This window comes from Gallinula chloropus (assembly GCF_964237585.1).
Source record: "Gallinula chloropus genome assembly, chromosome: 11".
NCBI lineage: Eukaryota > Metazoa > Chordata > Aves > Gruiformes > Rallidae > Gallinula > Gallinula chloropus.
The window spans coordinates 2,912,957-2,933,740 of NC_140096.1; the positions used below are offsets into that span (position 1 = coordinate 2,912,957).

The 20,784-nt window shown below is 53.7% G+C and overlaps 1 protein-coding gene across 1 annotated transcript in view; it reads right to left on the minus strand.

The window, feature by feature from the left end:
• F8 (coagulation factor VIII) overlaps nt 1–20,784 on the minus strand; it is a gene marked incomplete at its 5' end in the record, with an annotated part of 28,619 nt that overhangs the window by 5,319 nt on the left and 2,516 nt on the right. Inside the window, 18 exons of the mRNA XM_084269326.1 lie at nt 221–337; nt 737–919; nt 1,016–1,244; nt 2,871–3,077; nt 3,842–4,007; nt 4,309–7,036; nt 8,673–8,882; nt 9,002–9,152; nt 9,403–9,614; nt 10,932–11,025; nt 11,970–12,144; nt 12,908–13,142; nt 13,389–13,610; nt 15,417–15,524; nt 17,432–17,503; nt 18,432–18,644; nt 19,077–19,199; nt 19,412–19,557. Coding sequence (XP_084125452.1) covers nt 221–337; nt 737–919; nt 1,016–1,244; nt 2,871–3,077; nt 3,842–4,007; nt 4,309–7,036; nt 8,673–8,882; nt 9,002–9,152; nt 9,403–9,614; nt 10,932–11,025; nt 11,970–12,144; nt 12,908–13,142; nt 13,389–13,610; nt 15,417–15,524; nt 17,432–17,503; nt 18,432–18,644; nt 19,077–19,199; nt 19,412–19,557 — 5,591 coding nt within the window. The remainder of the gene's footprint in view (nt 1–220; nt 338–736; nt 920–1,015; nt 1,245–2,870; nt 3,078–3,841; nt 4,008–4,308; nt 7,037–8,672; nt 8,883–9,001; nt 9,153–9,402; nt 9,615–10,931; nt 11,026–11,969; nt 12,145–12,907; nt 13,143–13,388; nt 13,611–15,416; nt 15,525–17,431; nt 17,504–18,431; nt 18,645–19,076; nt 19,200–19,411; nt 19,558–20,784) is intronic.

Below are 20,784 nucleotides of genomic sequence, written 5' to 3' on the forward strand. Positions count from 1 at the left end.
GTCTTCACCCCAGCTGTGTCCCTGACTCTGTACACCCTGCTGGCCTGTGCAGGATGGCAAGCGATGAAGTCTTGACTTACTTTCAGAGCGAAAACCCAGAAGACCCCATTTGGGCCACCCCAGGGGACATGCTGAGCACCCCAGGGTGGGGAGCTCAAAACCATGCTGATCAGGGCCGTGGCAGCAAGCAGGCCATGGCAGAGAGAGGATGATCACTCACTCAGGTTGTAGACGAGGAAGAGCGCGCTCATGCCAGCTTGCTGGTGCTCCCCTACTTTGCACTCTACCCGCCAGATCCCGGCGTGCGAGGGCCACATCTCCACCGTGGCAAAAACACCTGCCCAAAAAACACAGAGCAGAGCAGAGGGGAGTTACTGGTTGTAACTGGATGGCCCAGTGCCAAGTGCTGTGCAAACACGGTATCAGACCCTTCCAGATCTATTCCTCCTCCTTCCAGGCTGCCCAGAGAGGGGGTGGATGCCCTGTCCCTGGGGGTGTTCAAGGCCAGGTTGGCTGGGGCCCTGGGCAACCTTGTGTAGCTCCAGGCTGGAGGTTGGTGTCCCTGCCTGTGGCAGGGGGGTTGGAGCTCTATGATCCTTGGGAACTCTTCCAACCCAGACCATTCTATGATTCCATGATTCCTTGCCATCCCTCCCACAGGCCTGGCACTTCCTAACAGTCATGGACATGAAGCTGTAGCAGCTGGGGCACACAGAGCACCCAGGCTCCATCTCACCAGGATAAAGGTTGTAGACTCCCATGCGATACTCCTGGCTGGTCCTGATGCTGAAGAGCTGCCCGTGAAAGTGGATGGAGTGGATGTCCTCAGTGCTGCCCATGTTCAGGAGGTGCCACCGGACCCGCTGCTGCTGAGACATCACCAGCCCAGGCAGGGTATCACTCACGTAGCCATTGATAGCTGAGGAAGGCAATGATCAGGAGAGGCTCAAGGCTCTAGGGTTCCCCATCCCAGTATAGATTATGGGATGGAAAGGGCAAGGGCAAGGCTCCTCACCATGGAAGGAATGGCTTCTTTTAAAGTCAGGGTCGTCTTGCTGGATGAGGCAGGGAGGGCGGCAGTTCCTCTCCATGTTCTCCAGGAAGTACCAGCTTTTGGTCTCATCGAAGATGGTGAAGAGCAGGGAGAACTCCTGCACAGCCAGCTGCCTCCTGAAGATGTAGCTCAGCACCCCACGGCGGCAGATGATCAGGGGCCCGATGAGGCCTGAGTGCAGGTCCTTCTCCTGCCCAGGAGCCAGGAAAGAAAGGTTTGTCTTGAAGTGGGGAAGGGAGTGTGTTTTGGGTTTGCATGGCAAGGTGTTGGGAGCAGGGGTTGGGTGGAGGCTGCAGGGTTGGGTTCTGCAAGAAGCTGGGAGCTTTTTGGCTGCCTTCTAGGTCCAGTAGAACCAATACCAGGTTCAAGACAGAACCACTCGCTGCTGACCAAGGCCAGGCCAACCAGCCTCAGTGGCAGTGCTGCTGTGATAATGTCTGTAAGAAATTAAAATACAACCCAAGCAGCAGGTTTTTGTAGCCAGAGAAACTCTGCAGACACCAAGGTCAGTGCAAAAAGAGGGGCAGGATGTGCTCCAGGTGCCAGAGGAGAGATTCCTCTGCAGCCCATGGTGAAGCAGGCTGTCCCCTAGCATCCCATGAAAGATGCTGGGGAGCAGAGACCCTTTCTGCAGCCCATGGAGGAGCCCATGGAGACACCTAAAGAAACCCCTCTGACCCAGTGGGAAGCCTGCACTGAGCAAGCTCCTGGCAGGACCTGCAGCCCATGGAGAGAGAGAGACCCATGCCAGAGCAGGTTTGCTGGGGGACTTGTGACTCCATGGGGGACTGTACTGGAGCAGTCTGGGCCTGAAGCTCTGCACCCCATGGAAGGGACCGCACGCTGGGGCAGCTGGTGAAGAGCTGCAGCCTGTGGGAAAGGGCTCATGTTGGAGAAGTTTGTGGAGAACTCTCTGCCATGAGAGGGACCTCATGCTGGAGCAGGGGAACAGAGCAAGGAGACCTCCCCCTGAGAATGAAGGAGTGGCAGAAACCACGTGAGGTGAAGTGACCCCAACCCCCATTCCCCATCCTCCTGTGCTGCCTGCAGGGAGGAGGGAGAGAAATCATGAATAAAGTTGGGCCTGGGAAGGAGGGAGGGAGGTGTTTGGAGCTTTCATTTTATTTCTCATCACCCTACTCTGGTTTGATTGGGTAATAAATTACAGGCATTTTAGTCCTTGTTGGGTCCGTTCTGCCCATGACAGTGACTGTGGAATGATCTCTCCCTGTCCTTATCTCCACCCACGAGCCTTTCAGTGTATTTTCTGTCCCTATCCAGCTGAGGAGGGCAGTGATAGAGCAGCTTTGGTGGACACCAGGCCTCCCACCTGGGTTTAACCACCCCAGGAGGCACAGCAGGGACCCTGGCTGGACCCCTGGCAGGTGGAGGGTGGTGAAGACATGTTGGGTTTCCTGAGGGATCCCCTCCCTGCCCCAGCTAAGAAGGGCTGTGCAGCAACTGTTGGTGCTTTCAAGCTGTGTCTGTCTGTCCAACAGCCCCCACCACACTCATTTTGGAACCTTTGGGTTTAAACCAGCAAGATTTGGCAGACAGGTAGGGGGGGCTGCAGAATGCCAGTTCACTGCAAGCCTCATTAGCTGGCACAACTGAGGATGGGGGGAAAGCAATTAAGAGAAGGGAAGAGGAAGCACCAGCGTGTGTTCATCACTGTATTAGACACCTGAGGATCCTCACAGCCACAGGCAGCTTTCAGCCCAGCACCACAGGAGAAACCTTGACCTTGCCCCCAGGGCCCAGGCACGCTGCCCCTCTCTTCTCCCTGGGATGCCCCATGGAGCAGGGTCCCACCTACCAGGTCCACGTTGGAGAAGTAAGCCCAGGCTTTGCAGTCGAACTCCTGTGTGGTGGGTGCCATCTGAGGCAGGACCTTCCAGGAGTACTTCCTGAGCTCACCAGGCTGCACCACCTCCCCTCCTGGAGCTGTGCCCTGGGTCTCCTCATAAGCTTGCAGCGTGGAGTGGAAGGAGAAGGGTCTCGAGGCCAGGTTCTTGAATGTAACCTGCACCAGAGAGAATGAGAAGTAAAGGGAACGTGGGAGGGGGTGAGGTGCAGCTCTGAGAGTGCCTTGGACCCTGGGCTTGGATCCAGCCAGCTGGTGGGAAGGAGGCAAGCATGTCCCCCATGCAGAGATCTCCAACTGGGCCCCAGGCAGTGGCCAATCCTTGTGGAATCACAAGCTATAGCTGCACAGTGTGATCCCCAGTGGAAAGCACATCCTGGTCCTGTAAGCAGGATGAGGTCCTCTCCCTGCTCAGTGGGAGCAAGGCCACCTACACTACTGTCTCTGGAGCCCAGAGATGGCATCCAAGTCCTAAACTTAGTGAAGAGCCTTTCACCTCTTCTTTAGTTGGGTGCTGGAGGACCTTTGGTGCTGAGGGAGGCCTGAGCTTGCCCTCTGATAGAACACCCAAAGAAGCTGTACTGAACCCTGCTCAGGTCATTACTTTTTTTACAATCTCTTCACCCATGGAGCACAGGAGCTGCCTGGACTGTGCTTGACAGGGGCTGTCTCAGGTCCAGGGCTTTGCATTTGAACACTGGGGTTCCTAACAGCCAGTTCCTCCAGCCACCCTGACCTGGTGCCACCCATGTGCAAACAGGGCAGCTCCTATGCCCACACCCTCAAGATAAACCCATGGGCATCACAGAGCCTGCAGACCCACCCCAGCACTGCCCCTGGCTGCGCACAGCCAGCAGCGGGGACGGGGGTAGGGGGGTGGGGAGGGTGTCAGGTTTTATAGGAACCAGGAACTTTCAATTCACCATGATGACATCTTCCACCTCTGCCCTGATGTAGGGCCCAAGGATGCCCAGGTGCTCGTCCATCTCTCCCCGCAGCAGGGGCTGTGTGAAGGACTCATCCATGTACTCCCTGAAGACCACCTTGCGGTACTGCCGGAAGGGCTTCCTGCGCCCGCCCCGGGGGTCCCTGCTGGGGGGAGCAGAGTTAGGCACATCAGGAGGCACTGCCCCACAGGGAGCACAGCCATGGCAGGGCTGCTGCTGGGCAGAGGTCATGCAGAGCCCAGAGCATCCCTGGCTTAACTTTCAAGGAAGCTCAAGGTTGCTGGAGCTACGAAACTCCCCAGGTGGAGAGGAGTCCCTGGGACCATCCTTCCCCTGGGCTGCCTAGGTTGTGCAAGTCACAGATGTGTGATCCTGCCTGCCAGGACATGCCAGCTCATGCATCAAGCATGCAAGAGGAGTACCTGAGGGACAGTCACACTTACGTGGCTTTGAGGAAGTGCTGGGGTCTCTGGTTCCTGTATTCCCACATCACCTCCACCGCTGCGATGAAGTATTGCCGTACCTCCCCCTGGAAGGACCGTGGGTCGTGCTCCTCTTCCCCATAGATGTCAAAATCCTCCATGGTCTGCTCTGCATCACCATACTCATCGTAGTCCCCCTTGTCAGCCTTTGGGCCTGAGGGGGTGGAATGGGTCTCATTTTTCAGAGCCAGCCTCTCCCTTTGTCCCAGGGCATGGTCCACCTTCCCAGCTGTGCTGTTGCTTTCCCCATCCTCCTTGGGCTCTCCTAGGCCCTGGTCCTCTGTCTGCACAGTTTCTCTGAGGACATCTTCCCCACCAAGCTCCTGCCATCCGTCTGGATTGGCTTGCACATGCTTGGCTGGGTTTTGGTTAGTGCTGTGGTTGTGAGCAGGGCTGCTTGGAGACACAAAATCATTCTCCTTGGAGGCCAGTTTCGTGGGGATTTCTTCTGGGCTTTGCCCAGACATGCCCTCAGGCACATAGTCCTCCACAGCATTCATCCTGAGCTGCTGGAGATGAGGACTAAACTGACCCAGCTGATCCACAGAGTTTTTCTCCTCCTCCTCCAACTGGCTTCTCCCATCAGCTTGCTTGCTGGGAGCCCCCACGCCAGCATCTCTGCCTAGAGCTGAGCTCCACAAGCCCCCAGAATTTCTTGCTGCCCCCAGGGACACTGGGTCCCAGTTTGAGGCCAGTTCAGCCACAGCAGCAGCCTGTTTATCTGACCTGCTTGCTGCCAGCGCTGCCTTGCTTCCCAGTGCTCCCTGTGCAGGGAAGGAGCGTCTGCTGTGCTGGGCCTCCTCACTGGTGCTCCACACACCCCCATCTCTGCTTGGCCTCCCCTCAGGATGCATCTCCTCAGCATGATCTCCAAGTAGAACCTGTGGAGCATCCTCACCCAGGTGCAGTCTTCCCTCAACCATGTTTGATTTTTCTTCCAGGCTTTGCTGGGCTGCCATCACCTCACTTGGCATCAGGGACCTCTTCCTGAAGAGAGCACTGCAAAAAGGGGAATGAGGTCCACACAGCTTTGGGGCTTTCTTAGTCACTGCTGTCTCAGGGGTCTGGCTGGCCAGATCCTGCTCTGCTGTGCTACCCACAGAGAGGGGCTCCCTGCTGCCAGGCCAGCTGGTGTTGGGAAGACCCAGACCATGCACCAGGCTTCTTTTCTCCAGTGATCTGGCTTTTCGAGGCCTCCAGGAAGGGCCCCTCGTGCTCATGGCTGGAGTCCTGTGTCTCAGAAACTGCTCAGGGCTGTTCAAGAAACCATCTGGGAACTGCCTCGTGTCATTGGCCACGGCGTTCGATTCAGGAAGGGCGAGACTGGCCATCTCTGGCAATTCCTTAGAGGCTGTAGCAGCCTGGAACACATCCTCCAAGATCAATTCATCCCTTTCTTCTGTCATTACATATCTGGGAGGCTCAAGGTCATTGGTGTGTGCAGCAGTGGTTTCTGGAAGGTGTGTGCTTTGGGCAAGTTCACTGGCTTCTTGGTCTGTGCCACTTTGTGCAGGCAAGGATTTGCTCTCCTCTGGGAGGATCTTTTCTTGCACAGATTCTCTGGGGCTCAGGGCTGGGGAAGAGACATCTTTCCCTTCAAAAGGTGCAGAAGGGCCTTGCCAAACCACTGCCTGAGGTCTTTCTTCCAGCTTAGCATCCAGCTCATTGGATGAATAATTACTTTCTCTGGTGTGACCCTGAACCACAGCATGAGAAGTCCTGCTGTCCTCTGCCTCATCTGAAGGTGCAGAAGCGTTGCCCAGAGTGGAGGAAGAGTTATGATCAGTACTTGGTTCTGTACTGATTGTGTCCTTGGACTTGTAGAGATGTAAGGTTGTTTTATCAGCCCCTCTTAGCAACTTGTCCTCAGCACCCTGTGAAGACATGTCTTGAAGCCCCAGGTTGTGCTCCAGGTCATTCTCATTAAATGAGATCCTGTTCTCTTGAAGAGGAGCTTTGCTAGTGGGATAAGCAATTGAGTCCCACAACACTCTTGCATGAGTAGTTGTCTTTGGAGGTTCTGCTTCCAGGGTCTCTAATGTACCACCAGACTGGACCATTGTCTTCTTTACTAGCTCCTGCACCTCTGAGACTTCTGTCACCTTCTTTCCTGCCTCAGCATCTTCTGCAGCTGGCGTGGCTTGGTGCAGCCACCGCTGACCTTCTCCTGAGCTCACAGTGCCATGGACTCTTCCACTGACACTTGGCAACTGTTCTCCAGGTGCAGGAGCTCCAAACCTTTCACCCTGGCTGATGGTTTTTGATAATTCTTCTTCATCATCCAGGAACGATTCATAGGACACTGGCTCATAGTCTGTATCTGGCTGAGAAGATGTGGAAATATCATGTGGATGTGGGATTGCTCCTAAAAGTGTTGATGTGTCATTGGAAGAAGGATCAGAAATCCAACCATTGCTCAGGAGCCTGGGTTCTGTCAAGCATAACCTTGGCTTCTCTGTCTCGTTTCTGGAAGAGGTGATGTTCAGTTGCCCATTCACACAGGGCCTGTGCCATCTCTTTCTTTTAGAGAAGCCCCTGGGCTGGAAGTCAGAGGTGTCATACTCCTCACTGAAATCCACATACTCTTCCCCATCAGGGTACTGCTCATTCTGGCACTGCAGGACTGTGAACGTGGCGCGCATCCCTCGGTCTCTGAACTCGGGATTCAGGCACCCCAGTGTCCAGATGCCTGTCTCAAGAGAGGACAAGAAGACACCATCAGCTGACCACAGTGGGAACCAGGAGAACCACTGACCCTGTGCTGTTCCCTTGTGAGTGTAACCTATATTTCCAGGCAGCCTTTTGTTCACAGCAGTGAGCTCATGATCCCTAGAGTGTCTCACAGCCGGACTCACGGGACGTCAGGGTTGGTGGCAACATCAGAGCCACTCCTGAGAAGCACCATCAGTAGGGCTGGTGTTTCCTGCCAGAGCTTAGTGAGCTACACACACCTGCAAGGCCCCAACAACAGCTTAGTGAGACAGTTAAAGAACTGAGAACCCACAGAGCCTCCAGGATTGTTGCCAGCAGAGTAAACACCATAACCCACCCCCAAAGACACGTTGGTGTTCTCAAACTCACCTCTCCCAGACACAGTCTCTCCTACTCAGGGAGAAGGAGATGAAAAAGCTGCCTCTCCCTCACATCCCCAGCCAACATGTTGGCTCCCCTCAGCAAGCACATCTTCTGCAAGCACCAAGAGTGGGTGAGGAGGTGTGAAATGGCCAGGCTTTGATGCTGGGGAGAGCTGTCACCTGCTGCTGGCTGAACTGCCTGCTCAGAGCTCAAATGGATGTGATCTTTGGGGGTTCAGAAAGCTTCCTGGGGTATCTAGAAATCCTGTCAGCTTGGCTCACAGCTCAGCACTCATGGCCATCAGAGCAGGGTTTGCAATCCCAGGGTCAGTTCTGTGCTTCCTCTGAGTGAGGACACAGTGTCAGGGCTTCCGGAAAGGCCGGGGGAAACGCCGAGTCAGGGGAAATAAAAACCAGCTCTGAAACAGATCTTCCTAGAAATGGGAGATAAATGAGATGCTGTGACCAGTGGCTGAACTCACAGCAGGGGCAGGGCTGCTGCACCCTCACCCTCCAAGCTTGGAGCCGAGGGTGCAGATGGGTTGGTGGGACTTGTGTCACTGCAGCCAGCTCACTGCCTTGGCAGCCAGTGTGGCCTTAACACACCCTGTTAATGAAGTAAAACACAGTGCTGGTATTGCTGTCATATTCATTTCTCTGAGCTCTGGGAGGATTCAATCACTGCCTCTCACTTTGCTGTTCCCCAGCAGGTTGTGCATCTCTCTGCTCTCAGGGTTCCCAACATGCCACGAGGCACCAGACGTCTGGTGCTTCTCACTGAGCTCTGCTGGGATCACAGAGTCACAGGGGTTGGAAGGGACCTCCAGAGCTCATCGGGTCCAACCCCCCTGCCAGAGCAGCTCCACCAGCACAGGTCAGTGTCCAGACAGGGCTGGAATCTCTCCAGAGAAGGAGACTCCACACCCCCTAGGCAGCCTGTCCCAGGGCTCCCTCACCCTCGCTGTGTGTAAGTTCTTCCCCATGTTGGTGTGGAACTCCCTGTGCTCCAACTTGCAGCCATTGCCCCTTGTCCTGTCTCCACAGACACTGAAAAGGGGCTGCCCATTTCCCCCTGCATCCCATACTTAAGATATTGATGAACATTGATTAGGTTCCCCCTTAGTCTTCTTTTCTCCAGGCTGAACAGCCCCAGCTCACTCAGCCTTTCCTCACAGTGGAGATGCTCCAGGCCCTTCATCATCCTCCTCAAGGATGCAGCTGGTGGTTCCCAGCACAGTCCATGTTACTAACCTGGCTTCTCCAAACTCATGAAGACTGTCTCTCCAGCAAAGGGGAAGAGGGTGAGCATGTCCTCAAAGACCATGTTGCGCTTGAATGTGTTCCCAGAGAAGAAGATGGAAAGGAAATCTGTCTGAGCCCCAACACTCAGGACATACCAGTATACGACTTCGTGGAGGCAGAGTTTTGGTTGGAGGTTGTCAAACACAAACCCATTGATAGCTGGAAGGGAACAGGAGGGAAACATCTCATCAGGACCTGACTCCTCCATGACTGCCAAGCTGCTGTGTGTTCCCCAGGGCAAGGATGAACCTGTGGCTGCCAGTCTGCCCAACACTCACTGTGCATCACGTTGGAGGCGTAGAACTGGGGGTCCTGGGTATCCACATGGGTTGCATCCGTGCAGAACCGCCTGATGTTCTCCTCCAGGTACCAGCTGCGGTTCTCATCGAAGATGGAGAACAGCACCAACCTCGTCTTGTCTGACATCATCTGGAGGGTGGAGAAGGAAGAGGTTACTCCTGGTCTGACCAGAGTGCCCTCAGGGTTGCTGCTGTTTCTTTCACAGGAGTTAGGGTCCTGGTTTGGAGGGAAGGGAGGATGAGGAAAGCAGGGACACTGGGACTGGGGGTAGGGCTGAAGAGAACGGGGCAGACAAATTTGGGTTTAGCTGAACATTTCATCCATTGCAGTTATTCCAGTCTTTCAGCCTGGAAGTTGAGGTGGCAAAGGAAGGACCCACCTGATTCCCCCTCTGATCCATAGACTTCTTAAAGCAGATCAGGAGGGGCCCAATGAGGCCTGAGGCCGTGTCCCGGACTGGGTCGATGGAGCTGTAGTAGAAACGGGTGAGGCAGCGAGGATCTGCCTGCGTTGGCCCATCCTCAGAGGTGACCTTCCAGCTGTAGGTGAATGACTGGCCAGGAGGGACAGGAATGTCCTTCACATCCTTATCTGGCAACACACAGCCAAAGGGTAGATCAGTTAGATTTGGGTTGCTCCTGCAAGGGGCGATCCCACTTTTTAGAGGCTCTTATAAAAGGTTTTCTGACCACATAGAAAAGTGCCCAAACCCACCCCCACCCCACTGACTGCCTCCATGAACTTGCATGGAACATTGACCTGGACAAAAGCAGTCCCTGGGACCAGCTGAGGAGGGAGAGGAATATGCCTAATTTAGAAAGCTCTTGAAGTTCTTTCAAACTGGAAAGTCTGCCCAGTCTCAGGCTTTGGACTGCCTAGAGGAGTTTGCAGATGAAGGTACAGAGCTGGGCAGGGCTGAAAGGGGTGAAAGACAAGACAAGGAAAGAGAGATCTTTAAGCAAATCCAGCTAGATCATGAGAAGAGCAAGGAGGAGATCTGGAAGGAACAGAAGGAAAACTCAACTGCAAATAAATCCTCTGAGCATCCAGGGGAATCTTGGACTGATGTAGCCCAGCTGAGCTGCTGTGGGAGCACAGTGTGCAGAGCTCAAGTGTCAGTCAGGGTAGGAACAGCTCTTTTTGTTTCTACTCTCCTAAAAAGCATCATCCCTGGGGCTCCAGGACCTCAACTCTCCCACTTTCACAGAGCTGACTTGCTGGCAAAGCTGGTGAGCTGTGTCTGGCTGGCTGAGATGTTGACAGAGGGGCAGAGTCAGGGCTCCCAGCTCCCTTGTGCAGCTTGGCTCTTTTAGTCCCACCAGCTGGTGGGCTGCTTTGCCTTTTGACCCTCATGAAGAAAAACCTTCATTTAGATGGCAACAGGTCGCAAAGCTGACCTGGTGTGCTGAAGCCCTTAGAGTCTGCCACCCTGGTTCTTCCACCTCTGCTGTAGCAGAGGAGCTTTTCTCCAGCATCTGTGGTGGCTCCCATTGTTGTGATGGGAGAGAGGAAGAGAGGGGAGGGATGTGGGGTTATTTTGCCCTGGTGGGACGTGGGATGCCCTTGCACAAGTTATGATCCTGGGAGCATGCTGGCAGGCCATGAAAGCAGATCTGCTAACCCAGCAACCTCATGAGAAAAGAGAGACCTCTGGGGTGGACCAAACAATATGATCCCAGCTTCCCAGTTGACAATGTCCCTTCTTCCAGCCATCATTCAAACCTCCCTTAAAGGCAGGATTACACAGCACCAAGGGGGACATGAACCAAGAACCCTGATCCTCTCTGGGACTGCAGTGCTCAGGCACTTGGATGGATGGGTTTGACAACCAGTTTTACCATGGGCTGCAGGAAGCCCAGAAGAATGGCAGTGGCCAAGTGATGTCCCAAATTGTCATGCCTGCCTTACCTTGAGAGGACTTCATGGCGTGGAAAGGCCTGACACTGGTGAGGCCGTGAGGATAGATGTTGTATGGTCGGCTCGCCAGGTTCCTGAACACGATCTGAAATGAGCACAGCCAGCAGGAATGTTTAATGCTTTCTGAGCCCTGTGAGCCCTCGAGGCTGCCATGAGTGTCCTCACAGGGAGGGAAACACTGGGCAGCAGTGCTCTGGGGTCAGCTACCTACTGGTGTGCAATGGGTAGAAAGCCAGATGTGTCTGGGACCACAAAGCACGAGTTGGACTAGAAGAAGCAACTGTTTGTTTCTTTCTCTACCAGCCTACACTGTCTGTCCTCCTGGGAGATGCCCATTTTAGTGAGGGCATGGATACAGGGGATTAATTTAAAGGGAAGTCACTGTCTTTATCTCACTTTGTGTAAGACAGAAGAGGTCTGTCAATCCAGGAGGCCTCAGAGGACCAAAACATGAAGTATGTGCAGAACTCAACAGCTTCAAAGCGGTCTCCACTGCACAAAGCCCTTCCTTTATTTCTCTATATAGCTCTGTCAGGGCTTTGCCCAAGGGACACCTTCAGTTCCTTGCCTACAACTGCACAGGGAACCCCAGGCAGGGAGCTCCTGGACACCATCCCTTTCCTCCTAGCAGCAAACAAGTCAAGTGGTCAGTAGATGCAGTTGGGGAGACACAAGCAACAGTCCCCAATACTGTATGGTAAAAGCACACACACAGAGGAGAGTGGAGGATAAGAGGACACTCCTGGCTCAGAGGGAGGTGCTGGGTGCCATGTGTCACAGATGAATGCACACAATTCCTAAGATGCCTGCAATGAAGTCGAATCAAGGGGACTGGGCTGTATCCTGTGCCTATCTGCTGATCTCACTGAGAGCTTTCAGCATCAGCCTTCAGTAACATCTGCCTTTCTGGTGAGCTTTGGCTGTTACCAAACACGACAGAGCAGCTCAAAGATTTATGTCAGATCCTAGCCCCAAGCTTTGAACTTTCCCTTTCCGGTCCCTCTTTGTGAAAAGCAATCCCTCTCTTACCTTAAACTGATCTCCAACCTCCCCCTTAAGGACAGGCCCCAGAATGCCCTTGTCCAGTTGGTCTGGCTCCTTGCGCTTCTTGAAGGCCGCGTCCTGGTACTCCACAAACATCACTTTCTTATACTTGGAACCGATCCGCTGAGGCCCAGGCTCCAGGAACAGGCTGCTGATGTTTCTGCAGGCAAGGCAGAGAAAGAGCAAATGCAGGACACTGTCAGAACCAGAGCAGGACCCTCCATTGCCCAAAGGCCTACACAGAGGCCCAGGGACTACAGTGCACATGGGAAACACCCGTCTCTGCAATCACAACACACATCCTGAGGAATGTTTCAAGTAATTCAGTGCTGCTTTAATGGAGAAAGCTTCAACTGGGCTGCACAGCGGCCACCTTGAGCTGACACTCTCCTGTCTTGGAGGGAAGTTGGCCTCGATGATCTCTTGAGGTCCCTTCCAACCCCTACATTTCTGTGGTCCTGTGAGTGTTGACTGTGAGAGTTGAGAGCACAGCAGGTTGTCATGTGTCAGAAAACAGCCCCCCTATGTGGGCAATAAGGCAACAGAGCAGCTGCCTTTTCTTGATTGTCCCAGCTCCTTCCCAAGAACAAGGCCAGCCCTAAGCTGGGGAGGACACCTCTGGCTTCCCCATGGGACTGAAGGTGGGGATTTCTGTCCTGTGTGCAGCGACTGCGAGCCAGGATCCCCATCTACAGCAGAACCCAGTGACCCCACTACCGAGCCAACCCCAGCCCACACAGCCTCTGTCAGCAGAGGGACACGGGGACTGGTGACAAATGGCATCACCACGTAGTGCTGACCGAGGTCTCTTTCTGCTGAGATATTGCACTTGCACCAGCCCAGAAGGGAGGCAGCAGCAGGTCTCATTGTCCCTGCCATCTAAAGCCAAAGGAAGATAAACTCCTGAGGGAAAGGGGTCTCACCTGTCCAGAGACTCTGGCTTCGTGGGCGCGTAGTCCCAGTCCACCTCCTCAGCCGCGATGTAGTGAGTCCAGGTCACAGGCCTGTCTTTGGCAAACGAGCGCACTTGGATCACGTGGTACGGCTCCTCCTCTTCTTCAGGGTAATCCATGTCCTCTGGCACATCAGACAGCTTCCCCATCTTCAGCAGGCGCTCCTCCAGGCACTCCTCCACCTTCACAACGGCCTCCATGCCAGCTGGGTTCAGACAAGCCGGGCAGAAAGGGTCACACTGACACACCAGCACAGGCACACGCTCCCCTAGACTCAGCTTGGGAGAGACCCTCTCCACTGGTGTCCCCATCCAATTGGGTCCACCTGTGCCATCCTGATCACAGGCCAGATTGCTCCAGGGGCCTTGGAGCTGCAAGAACTGTATAAAACTCCTATCCTGGGCCATCCCCTGCACTTCTTTTCCCCCAAGCTCTTGCAGGATAAGGTTACCTTGATGATGGGACAGTATCTGGCAGAACATCCGAAAATAGCCAGCTGTTGCTGGCATGGTCTGGGCTGTGAGATACGTGGCAGGGGAGATTTCTAGGCTACTGAGGCGGTGATCTCTCACCAGAAATGTGTGGCCTTCGAAGAAGATGGAGTGGACTTCTGGCCCAGTGCCCAACCCGATCACATGCCAGTGGACCTGCTTCTTCAGGCATAGTGTGAGACCTGCCAGGAGAGAAGGAGAGCACCCAAGGAGTCAGCACGATGTCCCTCGTCCCCACTCTTGTGTCACGGATGCAGAGCCTGATGTGCTGAGTAATGTCCTGCCCTGCAAGGTTGTGGTTTCAAGCTGGAGTAGCTGCATGTGAACACAGACTGTGTGAGCAGAACAGAATCACAGGCCACATCAAGCCCTGAGAAGGCTACATTTACAGGATGGGGGACTTTGGCAGGGGCTTTGGGAGGTGTGCTGATGGGAGCTCACAGTGGGACGCCACAGCAAGAGGTAGACGTGCTCCTTGACTATAAACAGGGGAACTGGGAACTGGAAAGGGGACTCACTTGTCTGATCTGGCAAGCCTGAGGCTACAACATTACATCTGGCACAGGCCTCCAGCACATCCTCAGAAGTAGTTGTAATGCCCCAAAAAGAGCACAGAGAGGTCACCAGGATTTTCTGAAGGCTGGGGAAAATTCCTTCCTTAGAGAGACTCGGTGTGCTTAGGAAATGGGAGATGACTCCATTGTAAAAGTATTTTCCTGGGGAGAAACTAGTGTGAGTTGAAGGGCTCTGTAATCTAGCAGGGAAGTGAACAACAAGGACAAGTTCCTGGAAGCTGAACCCAAACAAAATCAACTACAGAGTCAAGCAATTGTTTTGGCACTGAGTGCAAAAGATGACTGGAACAGATCCCAAGAGCCTGAGAGGAGACAGGGTGGAGTCTCCATCCTGAAGCCTTCAAGTCTCCATCTCCACGTCTCCATCCAACACCACTCAGGCCAGGTCCTGCAGCCAGACAGGTTGTTGATGGTTGGAGGCGGAGAACTTCTCAAAAGGAAGCCCACTGTGCAGACACAGCTGGTTACCATGAGGTCTACTCAGCTTGAGCTCCATGGACCCACCAGGCCAGGGAATTCAGAGGAGTTTTGCTTTTTGTCCTCTATTGATCCAAGTAGAAGGTTTCAGATTGTGATTCACCAAGGTTGCTGATGGTAATGACTCTCCTGAGTCCAAATTTGCCTTGGAAATTCTTCACTCCCAGACAGCTCTGAACCTTCTCCCAGAAGAACATCAGAAAATGCCAAAATTTGTCTTCACTGAAACTACAGATGGCCTTTTCTTTTGCTTTTCTGGAGAAAGGCAGGCTTAGGAGAGAGCTCATCTCTACAACTACCTGAAAGGAATCTGTAGTGAGGTAGGTGTCAGTCTCTTCTCTCATGTAACAAGTGATAGGACAGGAGGAAACGGCCTCAAGTTGTGCCAGGGAGGTTTAGATTGGCTATTAGGAAAAATTTCTTCACTGAAAGGGCTATCAAGCATTGGAACAGGCTGCCCAGGGAAGGGGTTGAGTCACCATCACTCCACATATTACCTATTTATGTCATTTAGGGCCATGGTTTAGTGGTGAACTTGGCAGTGTTAGTTTAGCAGTTGGACTTCATGATCTTAAGGGTCTTTTCCAACTGAAATGACTCTGGCTCTATCCCACAAATTCTGCAGAGGAGTGTTGTTAGAGCCAGGCTGGTGAGAGCTGAGTTTTCCCCTCAGCACTATCTTCAGCATCATCCTGGAGAACCTCCGAGGTGCTCAGCTGCCCTTGGCACCACAGACAGCAGGAACCAGGTCCTGCTCCACCTCAAAATGGGCAAGGCAGATCAAGGAGCTGAGATGAGACAGTTCCTCTGGGGTGAACACAGTCTAACAGTTCTGTCACCAGGAAACTCCTCTGGATGTCCTTTCACAAGCCACCCTGAGTTCACAGACCCAGCTACACTCCTGTTCTAGCACCTCCCACACACACTGGTACTCACCAGGCAGTGAGCCATTGATGTAGCCATTGATGGTGTGCAGCTTTGTCCTGTTCTGAGGCAGGAGCTGAGGAGCTGCAAGGGAGCTGGGCTGGGAGTACCAGCTTTTCCCTGTGGGCAGCAGAGGACACAGTTAATTTTCACTTGTGAAAGGAAAACAAAACCTTCCCACTGGTGTCAAACAGCCAAAACCCAGGGAGGTAATGTGAGGTACCTGCTGGAAACCCATAGCAGAGCTGGCCATAGCTCTGTGTGAATATGGCAGTGACTATGGCACATGACAGGGCATTACTCCCCCACACATTGAGCATGTGATGGTCACAAGGCCAAGGGATGGGATGGGAGAGCTGGAGGGGCTGCACAGACAAAGGGGCAGCAGTATTGGGCCAAGAGCACACTGGCTGGGGGGCGATATCCTGGCTGTACCCCTCCAAGCTCCTTGTGAAAGTTAACTCCATCCTAACCCAAACCCAGGAGATTATCCAACCCTTACTCTATACCATCTGCATCATGCCCAGACCCTACACTATCCCATTAATCACCACTACTTTCTCTGTCTTTGATACACACACACAGAGGGAGATATCATTCACTCAGCATTTGGGCCACCCTCTAAAATGTCCCCTGGGTTAATTTAGTCCATGACTTTTGGGCTCCATCTACCATAGGAGCCTTTCAGGAGCAATGGTGTGTGATGTTGTGGCCTTGAACTGGTGCACGTTGCATCCAGAGCTCATGGCCAGTGTATCTGGCATGGCCCATGCCCACGGCCTGCGGGCTGAAGATGACAAGTTCAAGGAGGTTGCTGGGTGTTGCTGGCTGAAGTCAGGTCTAGTTACAGGATCACAGAATCACAGGGGTTGGAAGGGACCTCCAGAGATCATCAAGTCTGCCAAAGCAGGGTCCCTAGGACAGGGGCTGGAATCTCTCCAGAGAAGGAGACTCCACACCCCCTGGGCAGCCTGTCCCAGGGCTCCCTCACTCTCACTGGGAAGAAGTTCTTCCCCAGATTGGTGTGGAACTCCCTGTGCTCCAACGTGCAGCCATTGCCCCTTGTCCTGTCTCCACAGACACTGAAAAGGGGCTGCCCATTTCCCCCTGTGTCCCACACTTCAGATATTGATAACCATTGTTCAGATCCCCTCTCAGTTTACTCCAGGTTGAAGAGCCCCAGTTCTTTCAGTCTTTCCTCATAGGGCAGATGCTCCAGGGCTTTTCCAACCCTGTGATTCTGCAGTATTACCCAGCACAGCACAATGAGAATCCTGATCCCTATCCCAGAGGTGATAAACAGCTCTGCAGGGAATACATAGAGCAAAGAAAGATTTACACACCACAGCCATGTGAGCACACAAAACCCTCTTGTAACCAGCAAGTGTTTAAATGCTGTGGGTGCTTAAAATAATGTTGTTTCAGCCCACTCTTGTCACATCTGTAATTATCTCAAAACGTTTAGCCCCATATTAGGAACAAAAAGGACCAGCATGGTTTAGCCCCAGCCAGAAGCTGACCTCACACACACACACACACACACACACACACACCCCATGGTGGGATGGGGAGAAGAATCAGAAGGCAAAGGTGAAACTCATGGGTTGGCATGAGCACAGTTTCCCAGGACAGCAAAAGGAGGGGAAATAACAACAGAAATACACATAAAACACATCCAAAATACATATAACAACCTGTATAAACCAGGTGACACCATGCAATTTGCTCTCTTCCAACCAGATAGGTGCCTAGGCAGTCCCCTGAGCCATTCCTCCCTGGCTTTATATGCTGAGCATGACATTAGATGGTATGGACTACCCCTTTAGCTGGCCTGGATCACCTGTACCAGCTGTGTCCTGTTCTAGCTTCTTGTTCACTCTTTCCTAGCCAAAAACCAGGACAGTGGGCTGTACAAGGCTTAAACACTTGGGAAGCAGCATAGGAGCTACACAGGAGCTGTCACACTACAGCCAAAGCATATGCCTCAGGCTGAATTTAGGGTTTGACGCTCGTTAACGGGTACTTACCTTCATCAAACACTGCGAAGAGCATCACAAACTCCTGCTTTGCGTTCTCATTCTCCTCGTTCACCAGGGTCCCTGCAAGATGCCATGGGATGTGCCTTTAAAGGTCAGAAAGCACCACACCCCCCCTCCCCAGGAAGGTCCCTTTCTGCCCTCCAAAGACTGGGGTTTGCTTTTGTCATGTCTTAAACCCAGCACAGTCCTGTTTCCAGCTTTGCAGTGCCCAAAAGCTCATGCTTGAGAGGCAGCTGAACCCTCAAGCCAGTTTGTTGTGCCTTCCCCAGGACCCACTTAGTCATCTGGCAGCCTCCATTGTATCTAGTCTGCTCATCAGCACCACCATCTGTGTTCCTGTCTAGACTTCGGGAGAGAAACTGCTCCTGAGTCACTGGAGCCTGCAGACAGTGCCCTGGGAGATGACTTCTGCCCATTCCTCTCCAGTGACTACAGAGGGCTCTGGACAGGTACCTCCAGATGGCTAAACCAGCAGCGACCCATCCCAGGTACACTTCTTGGTGCCTTGCACCCAGCAAGTATTAACTGTCAGGATCTGATCACCTCTGTGTCTGTGGAAGGAAGGAGAGCAGGCACAGGTACTGTGCCCCAGCTGTCCTGCCTCTCTCCTGCCTGACTCTGAACACTTGCTGACACAAACTCCCCTCTAGTTTTTCTGGCAAGACACCGTGGCTGGTAACAGCTTGGTGAAGCTCTAGAGGAAAGACAAAAGGTTTCTGTCTCCATAGCATTCACCTTCTGGTGGCACAAAGTAGATTTCATCAATGGAGTGAGATCTTGCCAAGGAAACAAACACCTGGACTCAAAGTGTGTTTGGCTCCTGTACTGGGAAGGGGCTTTTTGAGGAGAGGGATAAACTCCCAATGCGCTGCTGCCCGCAGCTTACTGACTCCACTGCCACATCCAGCCTTTGGAAATGCATCTTTGATCTTCCTGCTTTTCAGTTCATGGCTCCCTGCCTCCTGTCCCCAGGCTGTGCTGCCCTTACCAGGTCTGCACACGAGCAGGGCTCCGATCAAACCAGAGTTGATGTCCTTCACGCTGTCGGTGTTGGAAGAGTAGGAGTGGGTCAGGCACGACGAGTCACCGTCTGTCGGGCCCTGGTTTTCCTGGATTTCCCAGATGTATGTGTGTGTCTTCCCTGGGTCCACCCTGTCACCCTCATTTTCTGGCTGGCTGGTCTCATCCTCATATCCTGCACCTAAAGCCAAAGGAACAGCCAGATGTGACTGAAGGTTCATTCCCAACACACTGTGGCTACAGAAACAGCCCTTCCCTAAACCCAAGCACAGCCCCTGGGGTCAACCTGACTCCCACTGGTGATGCCCACTCAGGGCAGTGAGCAGAGATGTGCTGGAGACTCTTGTTGGGCCCTGAGCATCTTTCCTCTGGTTTAAATTACGTGTTACCTCTGTCACTGACACAGGTTTGCTCTGGGCTGCTGGCTCAGCTCATTTCTGGGATGAGCACAGCCTTGCTGCTCCCCTGTGCCTCACCTACAGCTGTGAGGGTCTGTCCTCGTAAAGGGATGGGAATAGCAGGGTCAGGGAGGGCTGCCCTCCCTCCTGGCAGGCTGGCATCACAGCAGGAGGTGCTGTGGAAGGGCTTGCAGCCCAGCTCTTGCCCAGCTCACCCTCTGATGCCTTCCAGTAGGACACCCCAATGGCGTGGAGGCTGTATGGGCGGGAAGCCAGGTTTTTAAACACGATGACCACCGTGTCGTAGACTTCTGCTCGGATGGTGGGGCCCAGAAGACCTGAAAGCAGAGAGACAACAGGGTCAGGCAGAGTCACACTCAGCCACGGGCCCCAAAGGGTCTGGGCTTTCCTCCTGCAGAGCATGCCAGCATCAACTGCTCTCACAGCAGCACGGCTCCCTGCGTTCCCAGCAGCTCTGCTGTACTGGGACTGGAACTAGGTGTTTTCCCCAGGATGAGTTTGGCTGCTCCCAAGGAAAGCCAGGGCTCACCGTGCTGCAGGTGCTTCTTACCCATCCACGCTGGCTTGGGCTTGGGCTGTGTGAACGAGGCATCAGGGTACTCCACAAACACAGCCTTCCTGTACCGAGGAAGGACACCAGGCAGGGGGGACTGCGGGCCCGGCTGGCCCGATGCGCTGCAGGAGGAAGGAAAAGCCAAGGCTGATGGTGCATCCCTGCCCACAGACAGGCAACAGCCATCCTCCTCCTCTTCCCCCCCACCCCACCAGCTTGCCTCTGCCCTGCTGCCCCAGGGACCTTGTTGTGTGTTTCAGGTTCCCTGACAAGCCCAAGTGTGTTTGGGACCGTTTTGTTCAGCTCAGGAGTGACAGTGATTAACATCGTGGTGTTAGTCACGATGGAAGGAGACACAAAGGCAGGAGGCATGGTGCCTCAGGACCTCAGGGACTCAGCTGCAGCCAGGAGCAGGCAGAGCTGCAGGCATTGCTGCCAGCCTCATGCCTTGTGCCTTGCCACCTTCATGGCTCCCACCAGCAGAGAGACTCCAAAGTGCTGCAATAACAGCACCACGGTGGCACCCCCAGCCCCAGCACCTTCAGGTGTGGCACACACATCATATCACCTTGAGCATCCTCCCCAGCTTCAGCCAGGAAAGAGACCGTGTTGGGCTGCAGGGTAGGTCATGACAGTTTGCTCTGCAGCCCGAGCAACATCCCCACATTCATCTCTTCCCTGACCAAACCGAGATCTGCAGCCAGCCCCTAAAAAGCTTCTCTTTGCAGCAGGGGAATAAAGGAGCCTTATTTCACACCCCACTTACCTCCACTGGCCACTTTCTATCTGTAAGCAGCTTAACAAATTCATTTCCCAGAAGGAATCCAGCACATTTCTCGGGATATTTACAAAGCTATGAATTTCTCCAGGGATTTCAGAGGCTGGCTTATCAACCCCAGGACCGAGACCATTTCCAGTAAGCAGAGAGACTGCTTCCAGGCTTCTTTTGTTTGGAGCAAAAGCCAGGTGGTATTTTGTTCCCTCTAAAGAAGCTTGGGGGATTGCTCTCCTCCCTGACTAAGGCTTCATTCAAGCAGCTGTTCCCTTTGCAACTCTTCCTCAAGAGGAAAAGGAAGGAGCCGGAGTGACTCAAATTTAGGAAAGCGCAATGAACACTCCTACACCACTGGCTGGAAGCCACCTGCAGCCAGAGGATGCTGTGGGGAGAGCAAGGGTTCACCCTCCTGGGCTCAGAGCAGGACAGGCACCCATAAAACCCCACACATGCCCAGCTCCTGCCTTCCACCATGGCTGTAACCCCATGTTCGGGCTGCCAGGAAGGCTCCAGCAGACGTGGCCCCAGCAAGCAGAGCTGCTGCATTCAACTGACTTCATCCATAAGCTGTTAC